The 18,512-nt window shown below is 37.5% G+C and overlaps 1 protein-coding gene across 2 annotated transcripts in view; it reads left to right on the top strand.

Annotated features, from left to right (window-relative positions):
• Zdhhc13 (zDHHC palmitoyltransferase 13) overlaps positions 1 to 18,512 on the top strand; it is a 45,688-nt gene that overhangs the window by 7,245 nt on the left and 19,931 nt on the right. For both annotated transcript variants that reach the window (XM_076543427.1, XM_042277141.2), the window contains exons 3-10: positions 2,298 to 2,420; positions 3,855 to 3,932; positions 5,485 to 5,629; positions 6,901 to 6,965; positions 9,101 to 9,263; positions 9,468 to 9,593; positions 13,034 to 13,167; positions 16,410 to 16,510. In XM_076543427.1, coding sequence (XP_076399542.1) covers positions 5,501 to 5,629; positions 6,901 to 6,965; positions 9,101 to 9,263; positions 9,468 to 9,593; positions 13,034 to 13,167; positions 16,410 to 16,510 — 718 coding nt within the window. In that variant the 5' untranslated portion in view covers positions 2,298 to 2,420; positions 3,855 to 3,932; positions 5,485 to 5,500. The remainder of the gene's footprint in view (positions 1 to 2,297; positions 2,421 to 3,854; positions 3,933 to 5,484; positions 5,630 to 6,900; positions 6,966 to 9,100; positions 9,264 to 9,467; positions 9,594 to 13,033; positions 13,168 to 16,409; positions 16,511 to 18,512) is intronic.

The raw sequence follows: 18,512 nt of genomic DNA, 5'->3' as shown, positions 1-18,512 counted from the left end.
AGAAAAAAAACAGTATTACCAGACTATCTTGGTATGATTTCTGTTAACTCTGTGGTTGGCCTGACTAGTGTTTATATTTATTATTCATATATTAACCATTACCTGAGTATCCTAATTACCAATGTTTATAAAGTTTAAAGGCCCCAGGTTCACTACATTGGGTGAATATAATTTGGTAGTTTGTGTTGCTATGAAGACAAGAGTGTTTTTAAGTTTTAGTCAGAATGGGGACATTGGACTATCTCTGATACCTGGACAGCTCTCCTGAGGCAAATACTAGATATCAGCTGCATTCACAGGGAAGCTCGGTGAGAACTCATCTCTGATGTTCCATTAGGTCTTGGACCTTCTCAAATGATTGTGGAGGTATCTTTAGTTAGTTATTTGGGAAGGAGAAATGAGCAGAGAGACAGACATTCTAAACTACCAAGAATGTGTTCTCTTAATGTTTCTCAAATAAAAGGAGTGTTGTTTTCTAGTAAAAATAACCAAGGTGACCTTTAAAAGATGGAGTGTACAACTATGGTACTGTGCCATTATCAGAAGCTTCCACATGTGGTTTTCACTTAGCGTTGTCATACATGTGCCTCCTCTCTTTAAATGCTACAAAGACATGTGCACATTTTTATCAAGCAGAAACATTTTCATTTAACAGTGTGGAAAAGTGAGATCGTTCCCCAGTTGATTTGATTTGTGACCTCTGAGAGCCAGTTGACATTTTCAGCTTCTTCTAGATAGAAATGAGTTTCAGAGAAAGTGCTAAAAATACATGTTGTGATTAGTTTCTGTTGAAATGTTGTGTGGGTGGTAGTGGCGCACGCCTTTAATCCCAGCACTTGGAGACAGAGGTAGGCAGATCTCTAAGTTCGAGGCCAGCCTGGTCTGCAGAGCAAGTTCCAGGACAGCCAGAGCTACACAGAGAAACCCTGTCTTGAGAAACCAAAATAGAGAAAGAGGGGGGGGGGGGGGGAATGTTGCTAAGCAATGTTTTTTAAATTTATGAAAGTATTTGAAGAAATAACCTCAATAGATTCAATATCTCCTAGATTCACCTTTTCCATTCCTGTTGTCTGCCTCACACTTTAGGTTCTCATCACCTGTATTCTCTGTCATCACCCCTGTGTTATTCTCTGAACTCTGTTCTTATGCTGGTCTGGATAGCTTCCATATTGCCACTAATGGTGATCTTTCTTAAAATTCAAATTCTCAGCACTTTTCTTTTCAAGTTACCTTCTTGGGTTCCCACTGAACTGTAGATGAGACATTCACAGTCTCTTGTACTTTGTGTGGTCTTGCCTCCTGCCCTTCCCTCTCTACTGTATTGTTTGTGCTCAGCATTGCTAAGTTGTTTTGTTTCTTTGAACATCTATATAGTATTTCACATCTCAGTTTTTGTACATGCTATTCCTCCTGTCCAGAATGCCCTCCCTTTTTAAAATACAGCATGTGTATCATGTTTTAGTTTCTCCAGGAAGGATTCATCATTCCCTCCTTACCTAGGTTACATTCTGGCCATTTCTTGTTGAATTTATCCCATTGCAAGTTTGCTTTAAGGGTTTTGCCTGTATCATGAGGTAGTTGCATAGGTGTGTGCTTTGCTTTAGAGATAAGATTGTAGTCAGGAACCAACACCTTGTGTTCTTCGACAAATAAAATTATTGAAGGAGGGCTGGTGTGAGCACTAAAGTTTAAGAAAGTCTACTTCGGCTTCATATGGATTAATTCATCAGTTCATGCACTAAGCTTACTTTTTGTTTGGCTTTACACTATTTGTGCACCAATCAGAGTTAGACCATATCTAAGAATTTTCCAGTGTAGAGTTCAGCAACCACAGTTTCAACCAGTCTTGGGTTCAAAATGTTTTCAAGAAATACTGTACCGGCACCCGTACTGCACATTCATAGAATTGTAAAACTTTTTTTTGGTTGCCCATACAATATGGTATGAAAGCTGTTTACATGGCATCTATATTGTGTAAGTAACCTATAATTGACTTAAAGTATGTGGGAAAATATGAGTAATTATTATATATGACAGCATTTTATGTAAGGGGCTTAAACATGCACAGATGTTTTTGGCATCTGCAGGGATCCCTCCAAGGATACTGAGGGACAACTGCTTTTTGTATTTCCATGTTGATTAAAAAGTTGTTTGGATTTTAAAAAAAAGTCATGGTGAAAGGGAGAAATTTTTACATATACAGTTATTGCAATGATATTAACTATGCTTTTCTTTTTCTTTTTACATATACAGTTATTGCATTGATATTTACTATGCTTTTCTTTTTCTTACTTAAGATACGGAATTTTTGAACGATGTAAAGAGTTAGTAGAAGCAGGATATGATGTCAGACAACCAGACAGAGAAAATGTGTCTCTTCTTCACTGGGCTGCCATTAACAACAGACTAGAGCTTGTAAAGTAAGATGGTGTGTGTGTCTGTGTGTGTGTGAGAGAGAGAGGAGAGAGAGAATGAATTGGTCTTTGTGGTTCTAAAACTTATTTTTATTTTGTTTTTTGTATGAGTTGGGCCACCTGTAGTCTTCTATTGTAAATGAATACCTGGAATTTGCCACACATCTGTTACTATAGAGTTAAAGAAGACCAGTCATAAAGGGGACCCATCATAAAGATAAAGGCTAGTAAGTGAAAGGAGATGTGTTTTGAAAAGAAAGGAATAACATACAAACATTCTCAAGATAGAAGTTGCATCTAATTCTAGAAGAAACATTGAAATATTTTGTGTTATAACAGCAGGAGGAGTAGAGAATTAGACTTTGAAAAAGTTAAATGTGGAATACAGTTAGAAGTGAGTGTGTAATGGTTTATATAGTTCTTCACAAAGAAAGCCCTACTGCCTACCCATTGTTTGGTATCACAGTTTCTACTTCAGTCTGTAAAATGCTAGTGGGTAGTGAGTATTTGGGTGTATATGGCTCCTGTCAGAGGGCCATATATATAAAATCCTTGAGGCTTAAAAAACTAAATTTACTAGTTTAAAACTTCACATCATACCGACAGACAAACTCATGGTATATTCTTTAGATAATCTTTTAAGTAAGGAAATAAACTTCTCTAAACTAAAGATGGAAATTGTTTTCATTATATTATAGGTTCACAGTATACAGTACCTCGTACCCTATGTTCTTAAAATAAAACATTCATTATTTCTAACTTGTCTAAAATAATTTTAAATTCATTTTTTGCTACTTTAAGAATTCATTCCCACATTGCTACTTCTAATTTTGAACTGCTAAAAATAGTATGATCTCACCTTTCTCTTTCCACTTTTGAAGCTGTTTAAGAGTGTTATAGTCATTAGGCTGTTCAGAGAAGTTACCATGTGTTGGGTTTGTGGGTGATAATGGAATGCTAATTATAGCAGAAATAATTTTATATATATATATATATATATATATATATATATATATATATATATATATATATATATACTATTAAGTGTTTCACCGGAGATTTGTCTGCTGTTGTCTTACATAGTTTTGGGACTTCTGTAGATTTGGGTCCTTCAGGAGAGTTACTCTAATTTCTGTTTTATAATTTAGTGCTAAGAAAAAGTTGGACTGGGTTGGTAGAGTACTTGCCTAGCAGACACAGAGCCCTGGGTTGGATCCCAGTGCCACATAAAAACTGGATATCATGGTGCACACCTGTAATCCCAGCACTCAGGAAGTGGAGACAGGAAAATCAGAAGTTAGTTCAGGTCATCTTTAGCCACACAGCAAGTTTGAGACCAGCCTAAGATACATGAGACCTTGTCTTGGTGGGGGTGGGGGGTACTTTTCTTTCTCAGTATGAATCTTAAGTTTCATGTCTTATTTTCATTGCTTTTAACAGGTTTTATATTTCCAAAGGTGCTGTGATAGATCAGTTGGGTGGTGATTTAAATTCAACTCCTCTTCACTGGGCCATCCGGTAAGGTGTTTTCCAAGCTGAAGTTAGGCTATGTAGCTTATGGCAGCAGATTATAACCTCAGCTGCAGGCAGGGGAATGGGTTTCTTTTATTTTGTCCCCTCTTTTCAAAATGAAGTGTTGCTTTAGTGTTTCCAGAAGAGGTGTTTAGTGTTTGATCCTGTACTCCAGTATGTTTAACAGACTCAAATGTATTGGAATTTCTGGTTTGAAACTGGAATGAACATCTCTTCTATTTGGGTTGTATGAATGAAAGCAGTAGTTCAACTGTAAACTCAATTTCCAGCCTTAGGTACACATTTGGAAACTTAGTGTTGTGTTGTTTTAAGATTGATTTCACAAGGCAATAGTGGTATAGGCCTTTAATCTAGCACTCAGGAGGCAGAAGCAGATGGATCTCTTGAGTTCAAGGCCAGCCTGGACTATAGAGTAAGTTCCTGATCAACCAAGTCTACACACAAACCTTGTCTCAAAAAAAAAAAAAAAAAAAAAGAGATTGATTTCCTCACAACATTAAAGTATATTTAAGATCAAATGGGTAAATTCCTTTGAAGTTGATGCAGGATGATCTTGAGTAGGCCAGCTTACCATGGCCCTTATGATATCTAGCCTCCCTGTTTGCTGTGTGATACACTGATCCTATGAAGCTGAGGGAATAAATCTGGCTGCTTAACCCTTTCTGGTTGGTGGGGTTGTAACTAAAGGGAACAGTTAGTTGTTACTGCAAAGCAGAGCACTGAATCTTTTCTCCACAGGCAAGAGTTTTGAGTAACCTAGGAATTACTCTTCTCCTTCAAGCTACTGATGTTGTTAGCTTACATGAAAATGAATTATGTTTGGATACACACACACACACACACACACACACACACACACACACACACACACGGTTCTTTATATGTATATGGCTTTTGATATGGTTTATAAATATATATGGTTCTTAACATTTTCACAATGTGCCCATAGTCTTACTATTATACTATCATATTTTTAGCTGATGATTGTATTTTAGTTTTTAAAACAGCAGGGTTTTAAAGTTTCCATTGTTGGCATTAGTCATTTGCTATTACTGTTTGCACATGCTATAGCAGCATAACATTTGATTTAGATTGTGAGGTTATCAAGTTTAGCATTTGCCCCAAGCATGATCATGTAATTCTGAATTTGGAGTATTTAAGTGAAAGACATTGGGGCCTGGAGAGATGGCTCAGTGCCTAAGAGTTCTGTCTTAGAGCCCGCTGTAGAGTGGTTCACAACTGCCTGCAACTCCAGCTCCAGGGAATCAGACATGCTCCTCTGGCTTCCTCTGGCATGCATACACATGTATATACACACCTATACATAAATAAAAATAACTCCCTTGTTTTTTTTAAGAGTAGAAGACACTTGTACAACTGCCAGTATTTAAAACATCTTCCCATTAGAAAACATTCTTTCATCCAGCCAGAATCCCTCGTGTCTTAAAGATGTAGTTTCTTCTTGGATACTTTTTGTTTTTCTGCATGTATTCTGCTTCCACAGAATGCAGTACATTTAAATTTTTTCTGTTTACAGACAAGGGCATTTGCCTATGGTCATATTATTACTCCAGCATGGTGCAGACCCCACACTGATTGATGGAGAAGGCTTCAGCAGCATTCATCTGGCAGTCCTGTTTCAGCACATGCCTATTATAGCATATCTCATCTCAAAGGGACAGGTATGTTGTGAAAGGTGCCTTATATTCCAGATAGTATGATCTGAACATATTGGGAAGGTTATTGGCCCTAGTCTACCCTGACTTTTAAACTGGAAGTTAATGGATATCCAGATACTTAGAATTAATCTTAATAAGCCAACCTAGCTATTCAGCACTGGTTGGTTTTTTGGGGTTTTTTTTCTTCATTAGAGGGAGAAAGACAGGTTATTTTAGCTCAGCATCATTTAATGTTTCTGAAACTTGTAAGCCTGTAATAGTTTTTCTGACGAGACTGGTAATTTTCATGGTTTTTCAGAAACCTGACCTCAAAGCCTGTATTTTTCTTCTGCTCAAGTGTCGAAATGGTAGTCAGATCATTATGAACCCATCGTTTACTTTCATTATTTGGGCTCAAATGGAAGGCCAATTTGAATGTGTGCATCTTATTTATTGTTCTCTGAGTAATTCCATGAAAATGACGTCCTTCAGAGCACATATTAAATTATAAGCCGTCAGCGGTGGGAGTTTCGCTGTTAGCTGTGCTTGCTGGAGTGTGCTCTCTGACAGCAAGGTGTTTTATGTGTTAGCAGTCTTGTCTGAAATGGGGGTGGAAACGTGTTTGCACAAATACCGTTGGATTGGTTATTCTCCCTCTATAAGCACTTTCTCTTAGATAGCCCAGTGAAGTAGAATAATTATAACCTCCTGGGCTTCGTTTTGGAAAGATGTATGAGGAAGGAGACCTCTGTGCTTCTTCCTAAGTTCTGTTTCTCCGGGGGCCTTAAGAACCCTTAGTACTTTAAACTCTTTGAGTTGATGACAGCCACTGACCTGTTTTGTGAAAGGACTGTATCTTTATCTGGATATGATTTCCTTCTTTTCCAGAAATATAAAGAGTTTTGAATTTTTCTTATTTAACTGTTTGAAGCAAATGCAAAAAAAAAAAAAAAAAGACTCTGAAGATAGGTAATTCACTATTATTGGATGAATGTTAGCATGAATCCATGTGCCAAGGTTTAAATCAGATGACTCCAAGATCTCTGTGCCATTTTCAATGGTGATTGTCCTTTCGCATCATATATTCAGATTCTCCCTTTAAAGTATTTTGTAGCAGTCTGGATTTTTACCCTGTAAAAGCAAAGCACTTTTTTTTTTTTTAATTTAAATGATATTTGAACCATTTTTGTAGAGCAGTGATTGGGCTGAATGTGTTAAAGAAGTATTTATTTACTAAGAAATGCAACTTTTTATACTATGTTCACAGTTTTGCTAATTGATTCCTTTTTTACTAGAGTGTGAATATGACAGATGTCAATGGCCAGACGCCTCTCATGCTATCAGCTTACAAAGTAATTGGGTGAGTGTTACTGGATCCCTTCTGCTTCTTGGCTCCTATGAGTTTTCTGTAAATATAATCTCCAGTATCATGGTCTGTGAGATGCTGGTACATGCTCCAGATTTTACACATGGGCATGAGTAGCTATACTTAGAAGATACCATTGAAGGATGTTCTTTTCTCTTGGCAGCTTTGATGAAAAGTTTGAAAGTTTACAGAGTTGATATTCCTTAGCATATGCTTTCTAATTGACTGATTTCTTCTTTTGTACCTGAAAAGATGACAAATTGAAATGTCCTCATAATCACAAATCTCTATGATAAACCCACTTTTCTGACAGCAGTGAATTTGAGGTTCCCTGCTATTGCTGACTGCTGTGAAGACATTGATAGAACTGGTGTGTGACTAGTGTATTACAGGATGTGATCAGATACATGCTCATCAACACATGTACTTAATTCCCATTATGTGGTCCGGCTACCATTATTCTTTATACACACATGCATGTTACAGTTTTTTCTTTATCAATGTGTTTCCAACATTGTACCAGATCCCTAGGTCTGTATCTCCTTGATAGACCCCTTGCTGGAGCTGGGTTTGTTGTAGAAACATTTTTCTGGTTTTCATTTTATGTAGTGATGAGGCTCCAGGCAGAATTTTGCTAGAAATTTTGTTAGAGCTTAATAGAGTAATTAAAGTCAGATCTTGTTCTTACTGAGTAGATCTCTTGGAGGAAGGGAAAGTATTGATGGTAAAAAAGAAAAATATTTCATTGAATTATTTCCTAGATTATCACTTTCTTTTTTGTTTGTTTGTATGTTTTGAGATGGGTTTCTCTGTGTAGCCCTTGCTGTCTTGGAACTCACTCTTTAGACCAGGCTAGCACTGAACTCAGAGATCTACCTGCCTCTGCCTTCCAAGTGCTGGGCATAAAGGCATGCACCACCATTGTCTAGATTAGCTTAGCACTTTCTAAATGTACTAATATTTTAGGAAATAAAAGTTGAGTATTCCTAATCTTAGAATCCTAAGTCCTAAATTTCAAAATCCAATTTTTTTAAAGACAACATAATGTATGTATAAGTTGAGCTTTACTAATTTTGAAATTCTAAATCCTAAATGTTCAAAATCTGAATTTTTTTAGACAACATGATGTATTAAATAGAAAATTCCACACCATACATTATGCAAAGAATCATTAAAAATGCAACTTCAGACTATATATATGATGTATATGAAGCAAACAAATTTCAATCTAGATTTGCTGCTTATCCTTAAGGACTAGCAGATATTCTAAAAATATCCACTCCACTCCAAAAGAAAACACAAGATACTTTTGGTCTCAAGTATTTTGGGAAGAGAATATCCAGCCTGTATTAACACCAGTTTTACCTAGTAGTCAATAGAAAGAGAAGGAAAAAGTAGCTTTTAGTTTATCTGCTTAAGTAAGACATACAAGTAGTATTTAATTGTACACCATTTAATATTAGCCAAGGATAAATTGACAGTTTTTAAAAGTATTAAGCACTAAATAGAACAAGAACATGAAGAGACCTTTTCTTATCCCCTGTATTGCTATCTAAATTACATCGTTGATAAGGCAGGCTGCATTGCAGAGCTGTCTTTCTTGTTTGTTTGATCTTCCCTGCTAGTAACTAGGATAGAGCCAGTCATTTGCTATTACTGTTTGCACATGCTACAGCAGCATAACTATGTTTGATTTAGATTGTGAGGTTATCAAGTTTAGCATTTGCCCCAAGCATGATCATGTAATTCTGAAGTAAAAGACATCTGGGCTGGGGAGAGGGCTCAGTGCCTAAGAGCACTTGCTGCTCTTCCAGAGGACCAGAGTTCTGTCTTAGAGCCTACTGTCGAGTGGTTCACAACTGCCTGCAACTGCAGTTCCAGGGAATCAGACATGCTCCTCTGGCTTCCTCTGGCATGCACACACATGAATATACATACCTATACATAAATAGAAATAACTCCCTTTTGTTAAGAGGAAAAGACAACTTATACAGTAACTGCCAGTATTCTAGTTCTTCAGAATGCTTACTTGTGAACTGATAAACAGCTTAAAGTTTCTCTGTTGGCATTTTCTCCTCACATCTTCATCCCTACTGATTTCTTATGGTATTTTTACTGTTTTGAGACAGGCCAGAACCAACTGGATTTCTTTTAAAGTTTAATCCCTCTCTCAGTGCTGTTGATAAAACACATCAGAACACTCCGCTTCACTGGGCAGTTGCAGCAGGAAATGTCAGTGCAGTTGATAAGCTCTTGGAAGCTGGTTCTAGCCTGGACATCCGAAATGCTAAGGTATGACCTGGTATTCTCTTCCCTAATTCATTATGTCTTCAGTTAAAGATTAAAGATGAAAATTTAATGACTGGTAGCTGTTCATGTGGCACAAGATAAATATTAACAATAATAGCTACTCTTAGAATAAATGTGTTGTCTGTAAAAAAGTGTTTTAATACCTTACTATATCAAAAAATATAAATATAATTTTTTTTTTTTAAGGGAGAAACACCTCTTGATATGGCTATACAAAATAAAAACCAGCTCATTATTCACATGCTGAAAACAGAAGCCAAGATGAGAGTCAACAAAAAGTTTAGGCTTTGGAGATGGCTACAGAAATGCGAGGTATTCTATGTGATAGAAGTTTTTATTAGTTTTTGTTTTAGGGCAGCAGAAGAGACTAGAGATTAAACTTGGACTGTGCTGCAGTGGGTCTGCTATGTACTCATCTTTCCCGTGTGTCCCACAGCCCAAAGGGAGAAGTATGGTACTTCACTAGTTGTTTAACAGTAATTCTCAGGTAGATGGTGCCAGGTGTGTGTTACATGGTAGATATTTGCTGATCACTTAAGGAATGAATTGAAATGTAAAATGGGTTTGATTCTTAAGAGTGGCACCTACTTGACCCCAGTTCAGTGTCTAGTAGACATTTGTAATGTGAGGTAGCAACTTGGGCCTCCTGCTCCTGTCCACCTGTGACTATGCCTCCTGATCTCTTTTCCTACCTATCATGGTGTGTGCTGTCAGCCATACCCTGTGTCCGTGCTGATGTGCTTCTGGCTGGTCCTGCTGGTCAGTTTGTCACTGAAGCCTGATCTCATCACTTCACTGATCCCACATTAGCCCAGTGTTGTTAGTCTTCATGTAGATTTATTTTCCTCTTGAAAATAACATTTTTTTTTTAACTTAGCAATTCCTCTCTGTAGTGCTGTGGATATTGCTCTATATAAATAAAACACTGATGGCCAGTGACCAGGCAGGAAGTAGGTTGCCAGGCAGGAAGTAGGTGGGACAAGGAGAGAGGAGAATTCTGGGAAGCAGAAGGCTGAGGAGGGAGACACTGCAGCCACCGCCAGGACAAGCAGCATGTAAAGACTCTGGTAAGCCACCAGCCACGTGGCAAGGTATAGATTTATAAAAATGGCTTAATTTAAGATAAAAGAACAGTTAGCAAGAAGCCTGCCACGGCCATACAGTTTATAAGTGATATAAGCGTCTGAGTGATTATTTTATAAGTGGATTGTGGGACTGCGGGGCTTGGGGAATCTGGAGAGAAGCCCTCCAGCAACACTGTAGTGTTCAGAACTTAAAGTGAGCTAAACAGTAAAAAATGGTTTAGGAACGTCAGCTTTCTCTCATAACTGGCTAAGAAAACTAAGCCCTAGTTGTGAATATAATTCACGGAGAATATAATTCATGTTGATAAAATGGGTATTGGGTTGATTAATGTTTTTGTTCTCAAATATGACAGTGTCTTTTCAAGTAATATTAGTAATTATACTTCCAGAATAATTCAGATTAGCACATGCAAGATTTTTACATAGAAGATCACTGTGAGTGCTATGCTTAGTTTTCAGTTGGGGGTGAAGAAAGGAGATGTTACTCCCCAGCTTCTTAGAAATAGGGATGCCAAGATTCTGTTCTAGAAAACTTTTCTACCTATTCATCCCCAAATGGCGTTTACCTTTTGACAGCCCCCAGATTTCTCTCTTCAGCATAGACCATCTGGATTACTAAACTAAATCACCTGTTTGGCTTATCCAGTCAGTGTCAATGGACACTGCAGTGTAGCGCACACATCAGGAAATGTCCAGGAGGCATCTGCAGTACAGGGCACCAGAACTCCTGTTCTCTCTTCTCCCACCTTCACTCATCTCTCATCTCAGGAGGTAGCCTTTCAGCTTTCTGCTCAGTCTGTCAGACTCCATACTCACATTGGTATGGTTCTACCTGGTCCTGCCTTTCATTTATATATGGAATTTGACCCCTTCTCACCATGTCACCAATGCCACTAGTCCTGCAGATGAGTCCTTGAAAATGTAAATCAGATTCACCTCAGATTCCTAGGTATCTCCCCATTCTTCTATAGTAAAAGCTAAATCCTGACAGTCACCTGCTGTCTTAGAGTTTCTATTGCTGTAATAAAATACCATAACAAAAAGCAACTTGGGGTGGGGAAGTTTATTTGCCTAAATTACACTTCACAGTCCTTCATCAAAGGAAGTCCGGTCAGGGACTGGAGGTAGGAACTCATGCAGAGGCTATGTAGGAGTGCCACTTATTTCCCTTGTTACCTCTCACTTGCTCAGCTTGCTTTCTTATGGCATACAGGACCACCTGCCTAAATCTTGACACTACCCTCCCATATCAATCATTAATCCTGAAAATGCCCCGCAGGCTTGCCTACATGCCAATCTGATGAGGGCATTTTCTTAATTTAGGTTCCCTCTTCCCAAATAACCTAGCTTGTATCAAGTTAACCTAGAACTAGCTAGCACACTTGCTAAAAGCTTCATGCATCCCAGCATTTTATGTACTGTAACATTTCTGTTTATCTTCCCAGCTGGAATTTCAGCTTCATGAAAGAAAGCTCTTCAGTTCCTTGTCTTCCATGTGTAGAACAGCCTTGCACACAGAATTCCCCCAGTGAATAATGTAGCTCATGTAGAAGACTGTTCTGGTTGAGATTTACAGTTGCGATGTCCACATTTAGCAATTACTCTATTCTGAAATTATTTTGTGATTATGATTAATTATATTATATAGATTCTACATGTATTTTTTTGTCAGTAAGTTAGAATTGGAAACATTTTGAAGACTTGATGCCATTTGAAATTATCTACTCAGAATGGCTTGCAGGAGTAAAAATGGAAGAAAATAAGGCAAAGTGCATTTTAACTCTTTGCTATTTCAAAAGACTGGCTTGTTTTCTGGAGACTTATACTGAAGGCACTGAGATGCTTGAATATAGAGCCGGGTACCACTACCAATGGCCTGCTGGCTCAGGGTTTCATTCTTTTAACTTTGTCAGAGTAAGCTGAATCATTAGCATTCTGAAGAAATATTTCAATCTTTAACCCTCTGAGTACCAAGACTTCCTCCTTTCTTTCCCGCTTCTCTGAAACTCTTTCCCAGCTGTTCAGCATGGCTCTGATCAGTCTTCTTAGTTCCTTTTGGGGAATTAGCTTTGTTCTTAACCTTGAATGTTTGTGTTGGCTAAGATTCTGCTCCTTTCTGCCTTCACAGTCTTAGGGAAGTTGCTCATTTACAGCTTTCCCACCTATGTGCAGAAATCTCATGACTTCCAAATGGTATTTCTGTTGTACAGACTGCCTCCTGGATCTCCCCTGGGTGTCCATAGCCATTCACAATTCCACATGTTCCAAATCAAGATCATCTCTTTCAAAACTGTTTCTCTGGCATTATTAGCGAGGGGTCATACCAGGTTGTGTTGATTTTTGTAGTCCCTTTAAGTTTCTTTTATTTTTGGTGATGTAGAGGACTAACTAAAAGAAATAATTTTTGAAAATTTTAACTTTTATTATCACTTTCCTTTTAAAAATGCCATTTTTGAGGAAAAGAAAAGCAGAATGTCATTAAGTAAAATTTATATGATTATCCCTAAGGTGTATAAATCAATCATATTTTTAATTTGACAGCAATTTGAAGAAAATCTACTTCAGTTAAATTGTTGTTCTGTACTTAGGAAGTAGTTCTTGTACTGAACTAATTACCATTAGGAGGTGTAATCCATGAAGTTCTAAAACTCTGTAATCTCTCAATAGCTTTTCCTGCTGCTGATACTCTCTATGATAACCCTGTGGGCTGTTGGATACATCCTGGACTTCAATTCAGATTCTTGGCTTTTAAAAGGATGTCTTCTAGTAGCATTGTTTTTTCTGACATCTTTGTTTCCAAGGTGTGTATATTAGTCTTTGCAAGGCTGGTTATTGCGTTTCCAATGTAACTGCCTATTTCTGTTCTAAATCAGCTGGAATCTCAGATTGATGTTGAGCTATTATAACATGTGACAACATCCTCAGAATGGTGGGAAGGAAGGGGTTTGGTGGCAAAGCTTTGGGCTGAAAGCAATTGGTGGAAAATAAATATTGTGGGTCACACATTATATCATTCAGTTTGACAATGATAGAGAAAGTTCTGTAACCATTTTATATCTTGAAACATTTTATCCATTTTTCACATTTTTTTCTCTTTAAAAACTCCTAAATTCATTTTATACTAATTTTTTTCTTGATCGTTTTTTACTTAAAACAACCTGAATATAATAGAAGAATTGATGAAACCATACATTATACTTCTCTTTAAATATAACATACACAGAAATATGCATGATTATACTGATGAGTCAGTCATATTGCAGGCTTAGCCTTAAAGACACACATATACAACACACATACCAGTCTGATCCCAAACAAGTTGCTCTTCCTCCCTGTGCCTTAGTTTCTTTATCTGTAAGTGAGGATAATTGTGATTATGGCTACATCATTGCTAATTCATGTAAATGCTTAGAACAGTGTCGTGTACACAATCTGTACTTGTAATCAATTATGCCAAATCTCATTCTCTCTCCCACTTCCCTACCTTAATGACAAGGTGTCAGTTCCTCACAGGAATATGGGTGTCATCCCTGAGTTCCTTGCATCCTTGATTCTCCCATTGCCCTTTATAAATACTTCCAGCTGGGCAGTGGTGGCGCACACCTTTAATCCCAGCACTCCGGAGGCAGAGACAGGTGGATGTCTGTGAGTTTGAGGCCAGCCTGGTCCACAGAGCGAGATACAAGACAGACACCAAAACTACACAGAGAAACCCTGTCTTGAAAACCAAAAAACAAACGAATAAGTACTTCCAGCCAAGCCTTCTAGCTGGTCTCCTGCCTTCACCCCTGTAGTATACCCCCACATAACAGTCAAGGCAGATCCATTTCTGCCTGGTTTTCGTGTTAAAATATTTGAAGCTTGTTGTTACGCTGCTCAAGAAAAAAAACAAAAACAAAAACCCATTCTCTTCCCGCTGCCTTCATACTTCTTGATCCCCACACTGCACTCCACCTTCTTTCTGCTTCTGGAACACAAGCTTGTTCCCTGAGCCTTGCTGGTGTCCTGGCCTCAAGTGTTTTGACACTGGATCATGTTGTAACTGAAAAAGTCACTCAGACCTGGGTTCAGACACCACTCTCTTTGAGCCCAATCTTATGCAGGTCTGCTGCGTCACCCATTTTAATCTCTTCCTAGTTTCTTCCTATAATGTGAAGCCCATAAAAGCAGAGACTTGTCTCTGCTGCTGAACATTTTCATTCACTGAAGGAGACAAACTGTAAAGATAATGATCCATAGGAAAGATTTGGAAGACAGTGCAGCCTGCTGGCTAAGGTTGTGAGTGTGCCTATCCCAGAGTCCTTTTGCTGCCTGCACTTTCCAGAATAAGCATACATTACTTTTTGACATAAGAAAAGCAATATTAGAGGAATCTTAACTTAGTCACCCAAAGACCAGAATAGTTAGGTGGAAACAATCAGAATTTAAATGTGAAATAAAAGTTCAAATTTCTGAAAAATAGTAAAATACCTAAAATTGATTCAGAAACCATGACTTAAAAATACTCATTTCCCACTGGATATTTAAATACATTTTAAGCCAAACTAGCAGGAATCAGTCAGTATATTTTTTTTTAAGAAGCATCAAGGGCTTCCCTAGCAATTTGTACTCACCCACAACAGGAATATTTTGTTTAGTTATTTAAGTGTTTTTATTAAAACTCAAATTATTAAAAAAATAATTGTATGAATAGATTTGGTTTGATAACTGCATGAGGTCTTCATTCACTATGATTGGCAAGTTGAATACATTTCAGATAGAAGACAAATGAATGTGATAGGTTGGTCCACTGCCTTACTTTTCTCATATTCCTCTGGAGTTTCAATTTTACAGAAGTAAGCAACTGCACGCTTCTCTTGTTATTTGGCTTCTTGATCCAGGCTTCTATGTGATACCTGTCAGAAATGACAAGCTCTTGTGGATTTGGCAGTTTGTTCACTATTTTATTAGACCAAATATAGTGTGTGTGTGTGTGTGTGTGTGTGTGTGTGTGTGTGTGTGTGTGTGTGTGTGTGAAATCTTCAGACATGGAGGTTGCAGTAGACTCCGTTGTGGCATTTTTGTTCTTCACACATAGGCTTTTATCCTAATTATGGCTGTGGTCATTGTGGCATTTTTTTCCTTTTAACTAAACAACATTTCAAATGTTCCTGTCAGAGGCACCAGTTGCCAGCCCTTGCTTCCACCTCACCCTCTTTTTTTAATCCACCACTAGCCGTTTCTAATAGAAATTCTGAGATGTATCTGGGTAAAGTATATTTGTTTATAAGATGACTATATTGAGTTTGATATATCAAACGTATATTTGATATGTTTTTGTGTTTTACTTTTGAATCTGCAGTATAACCTTTTGAACAAATTACACAAGAACATCAAGCTGCCTGCTATAAGACTGAGATTGTTAGTGCTACTACAATGGTGACCACTGTCACTTTAGCTGTTGTATATTTTCATGTTGTGACTGCTCCTCAAGTTAGCTCCTCATGGTTAAGGTTTTGTACACCTGTTATTTCATAAACATAGAGCTTGACAAAAGCTTGCTTACACATGAAGGTGAATTTCTAAGTATTTACATTTTTGTATTTTGGTATATTTCAAAATAACATGGAAAACTACAATATGATATGTTACAATAGAAATACAGAATATTGCCAGGTGGTGGTGGCACACACCTTTAACCCCAGCACTTGGGAGGCAGAGGCAAGTAGATCTCTGTGAGTTCGAGGCCAGCCTGGTCTACAGAGAGAGATCCAGGACAGATACCAAAACTACACAGAGAAACGCTGTCTCGAAAAAAACAAAAAAAATACAGAATATTCACTGAAAATAAATTGTTTTGAATGAAATAATTATGAGTAGCTGAGAAGAGCTGGAATTACAATAACTTTAGAAAGTTATTGTAAAGTGAAAGATTAAACACACATAAATGGGAGAAAGCTGCTGCTATGACTTGTCATTGTTATTGGGGAATTAGAACTGAATTGACATGAAATCATACCAATACCTTACTGCACTAACACTGTATGCTTACTTTTTTTTCTAGGTTTTTGGTTGGCTATAAGAACCTTGTGTACTTACCAACGGTCTTTCTGCTAAGTTCCATTTTTTGGATATTTATGACTTGGTTCATTTTGTTCTTTCCTGATATCCTTTAAGCTTAAAAGAAACACATATCTCATTTTACTTTCAAAAATCAGTAATGCTATTATTAGCAGCTTAGATATTGAGGAAAAAATCTAGGTGATGCAACTTGTATTTGCACTCACATATTAATTCTGGCTGAGCTTAATGTTGAATATACTTGATTCTGTTAAATTTACTTGGTGCTATGCAGCTGTTAGTCTCTAGTATCCTTCCTTCCAGGAATTACAGTATAATGCATGTTGCTTTACTTGGGCCTATAGCAATATGTTGGTGTTTTGAGATACTTCAAGGTCAGATGGTTCCTTTAACTTGATGAGCAGTTACAATTGATGAATAAGTCTTCTGGGTACCAAAATTGGCTATGTGGGAGAGATTTGGGGAAATATGGCTTTCTCAGTAATGCTAAGCAATTCAAAGCTAATGGCTCAGGCAGGGATTCTCAACAATATTAAATGTGCTTTGAATAGATGTGAAGCAGATTTCTGAAAAGTACTCCTAATGTGTGGTTTACCACGATTTGTCCTGGTCCTTGGTCCTTGGTCCTCTTAACAATTTAAGTCATGGCCCACTTTTTTCTTACATGGCCTACTCATGTGGTTTCAAATGGAAAATACATCTTATATCATGTTTATTACATGAAGACAGACCCAAGTCTAAATCCAGTGCATGGTCCTCTGGTCCTCTTGAGGATGGCCACATTCAGTCAACTAGAAGTTGAAGAGGGATTGCTCTTTGGATTATATACATTTGTAACACTGAACACATGTCCAGGCTTCCATCTCTTTCCAGACTTCCTTCTTTCCTTCCTGTAAAACCGTTTTCACACTGCCTATGTGCCAGGGAAAGAGGAGGTATGGTGGGAAGAAGAGCATTTTAGCTTATTACCTTACTTTCTGTGTCTGTCTCTTGTAATATTTCTGAAAGGAGAGAAGAGGGTGCTTATTGAAGAAATGCAAATGAGAAATTTAAGAATCTTTCCCATAGGAATAAATGGGATAGGCATATGAGTTTTTAGAGTACATACGTCTACAGCCATTGTGCCATGTTTTTGTTTGAATGCTGTTTTATTATTTCTAAGCATTATTTCATATATGGTTTGTTTTCCTTTAAACTAAGTGAAAGGCATAAATATCAAAGATGCCACTAGGCTTTTAAAAAAATTACCTCTAATTACTGATTTGATGAGGGTTTTAATTAACACTAGATTTCTTATCACCACTTAATTTAAGGTCAACATAGTTTCTACCACATCACTCACAGATGACCCAGTGCTCATATATGCTAGGACAGTGGACATTATACTGAAAAGGAATGATTCATACTTTTGTGTCAGTGAACAATTTTTGAAATTGGGGGTTTTGATGATTTTTTTTAATATAAGCAACTTCAGTTATTCCAAATTTTGCACATCAGATTATTTTGGTTTTGCAGAATCAAAAATTAACAAGACATGTAATCCCACCGTAGTTTATTAACCTCATCTACAGAAATTAATCCTCACTTGACTGTAACTAAGAACTGCTTGCTACTTGTGAAGGTATATTATGTTAGGAAAATTGATTTTCATACTAGATAGAATCTTAAGGTGTCAGGATGAACATGGTAGAATGTATCACTCACATGCTGAACATTGAGGCATCGATTTGAACATGCTACTGTGAAGGCATATATGCCAGTAGGTGGCATACCTCACCCAAGGTTAGTGTTTTCCACGATGAATGTTACATGCTGCTGGAACTGCCCTGTGGATTTGCTGCTGGTTTGCCTTGTTAAGACCTCACTCAATTAGACTTGTCTTGCTCAGGCTGCCAGTTAGGATTGACCAGGGGTTTCTGTCCCACAGCCCATGATTATTATGGAAAGAGGTTCAAGAGCGTTGTGGAAAGCATGTTGTTTTTCTTAGCAGGCAGTGTGGTTCTGAATTTCAGGACCTTTTCCCTATTTTGTTTGTTTCAGATGAGGTCTCATTTTGTAGTCCTAGCTGCCCTGGAACTTGTGTTAA

The sequence above is a fragment of the Peromyscus maniculatus genome, chromosome 1 (assembly GCF_049852395.1).
Source record: "Peromyscus maniculatus bairdii isolate BWxNUB_F1_BW_parent chromosome 1, HU_Pman_BW_mat_3.1, whole genome shotgun sequence".
Lineage (NCBI taxonomy): Eukaryota > Metazoa > Chordata > Mammalia > Rodentia > Cricetidae > Peromyscus > Peromyscus maniculatus.
This window is presented reverse-complemented; position numbering and strand designations above follow the sequence as displayed.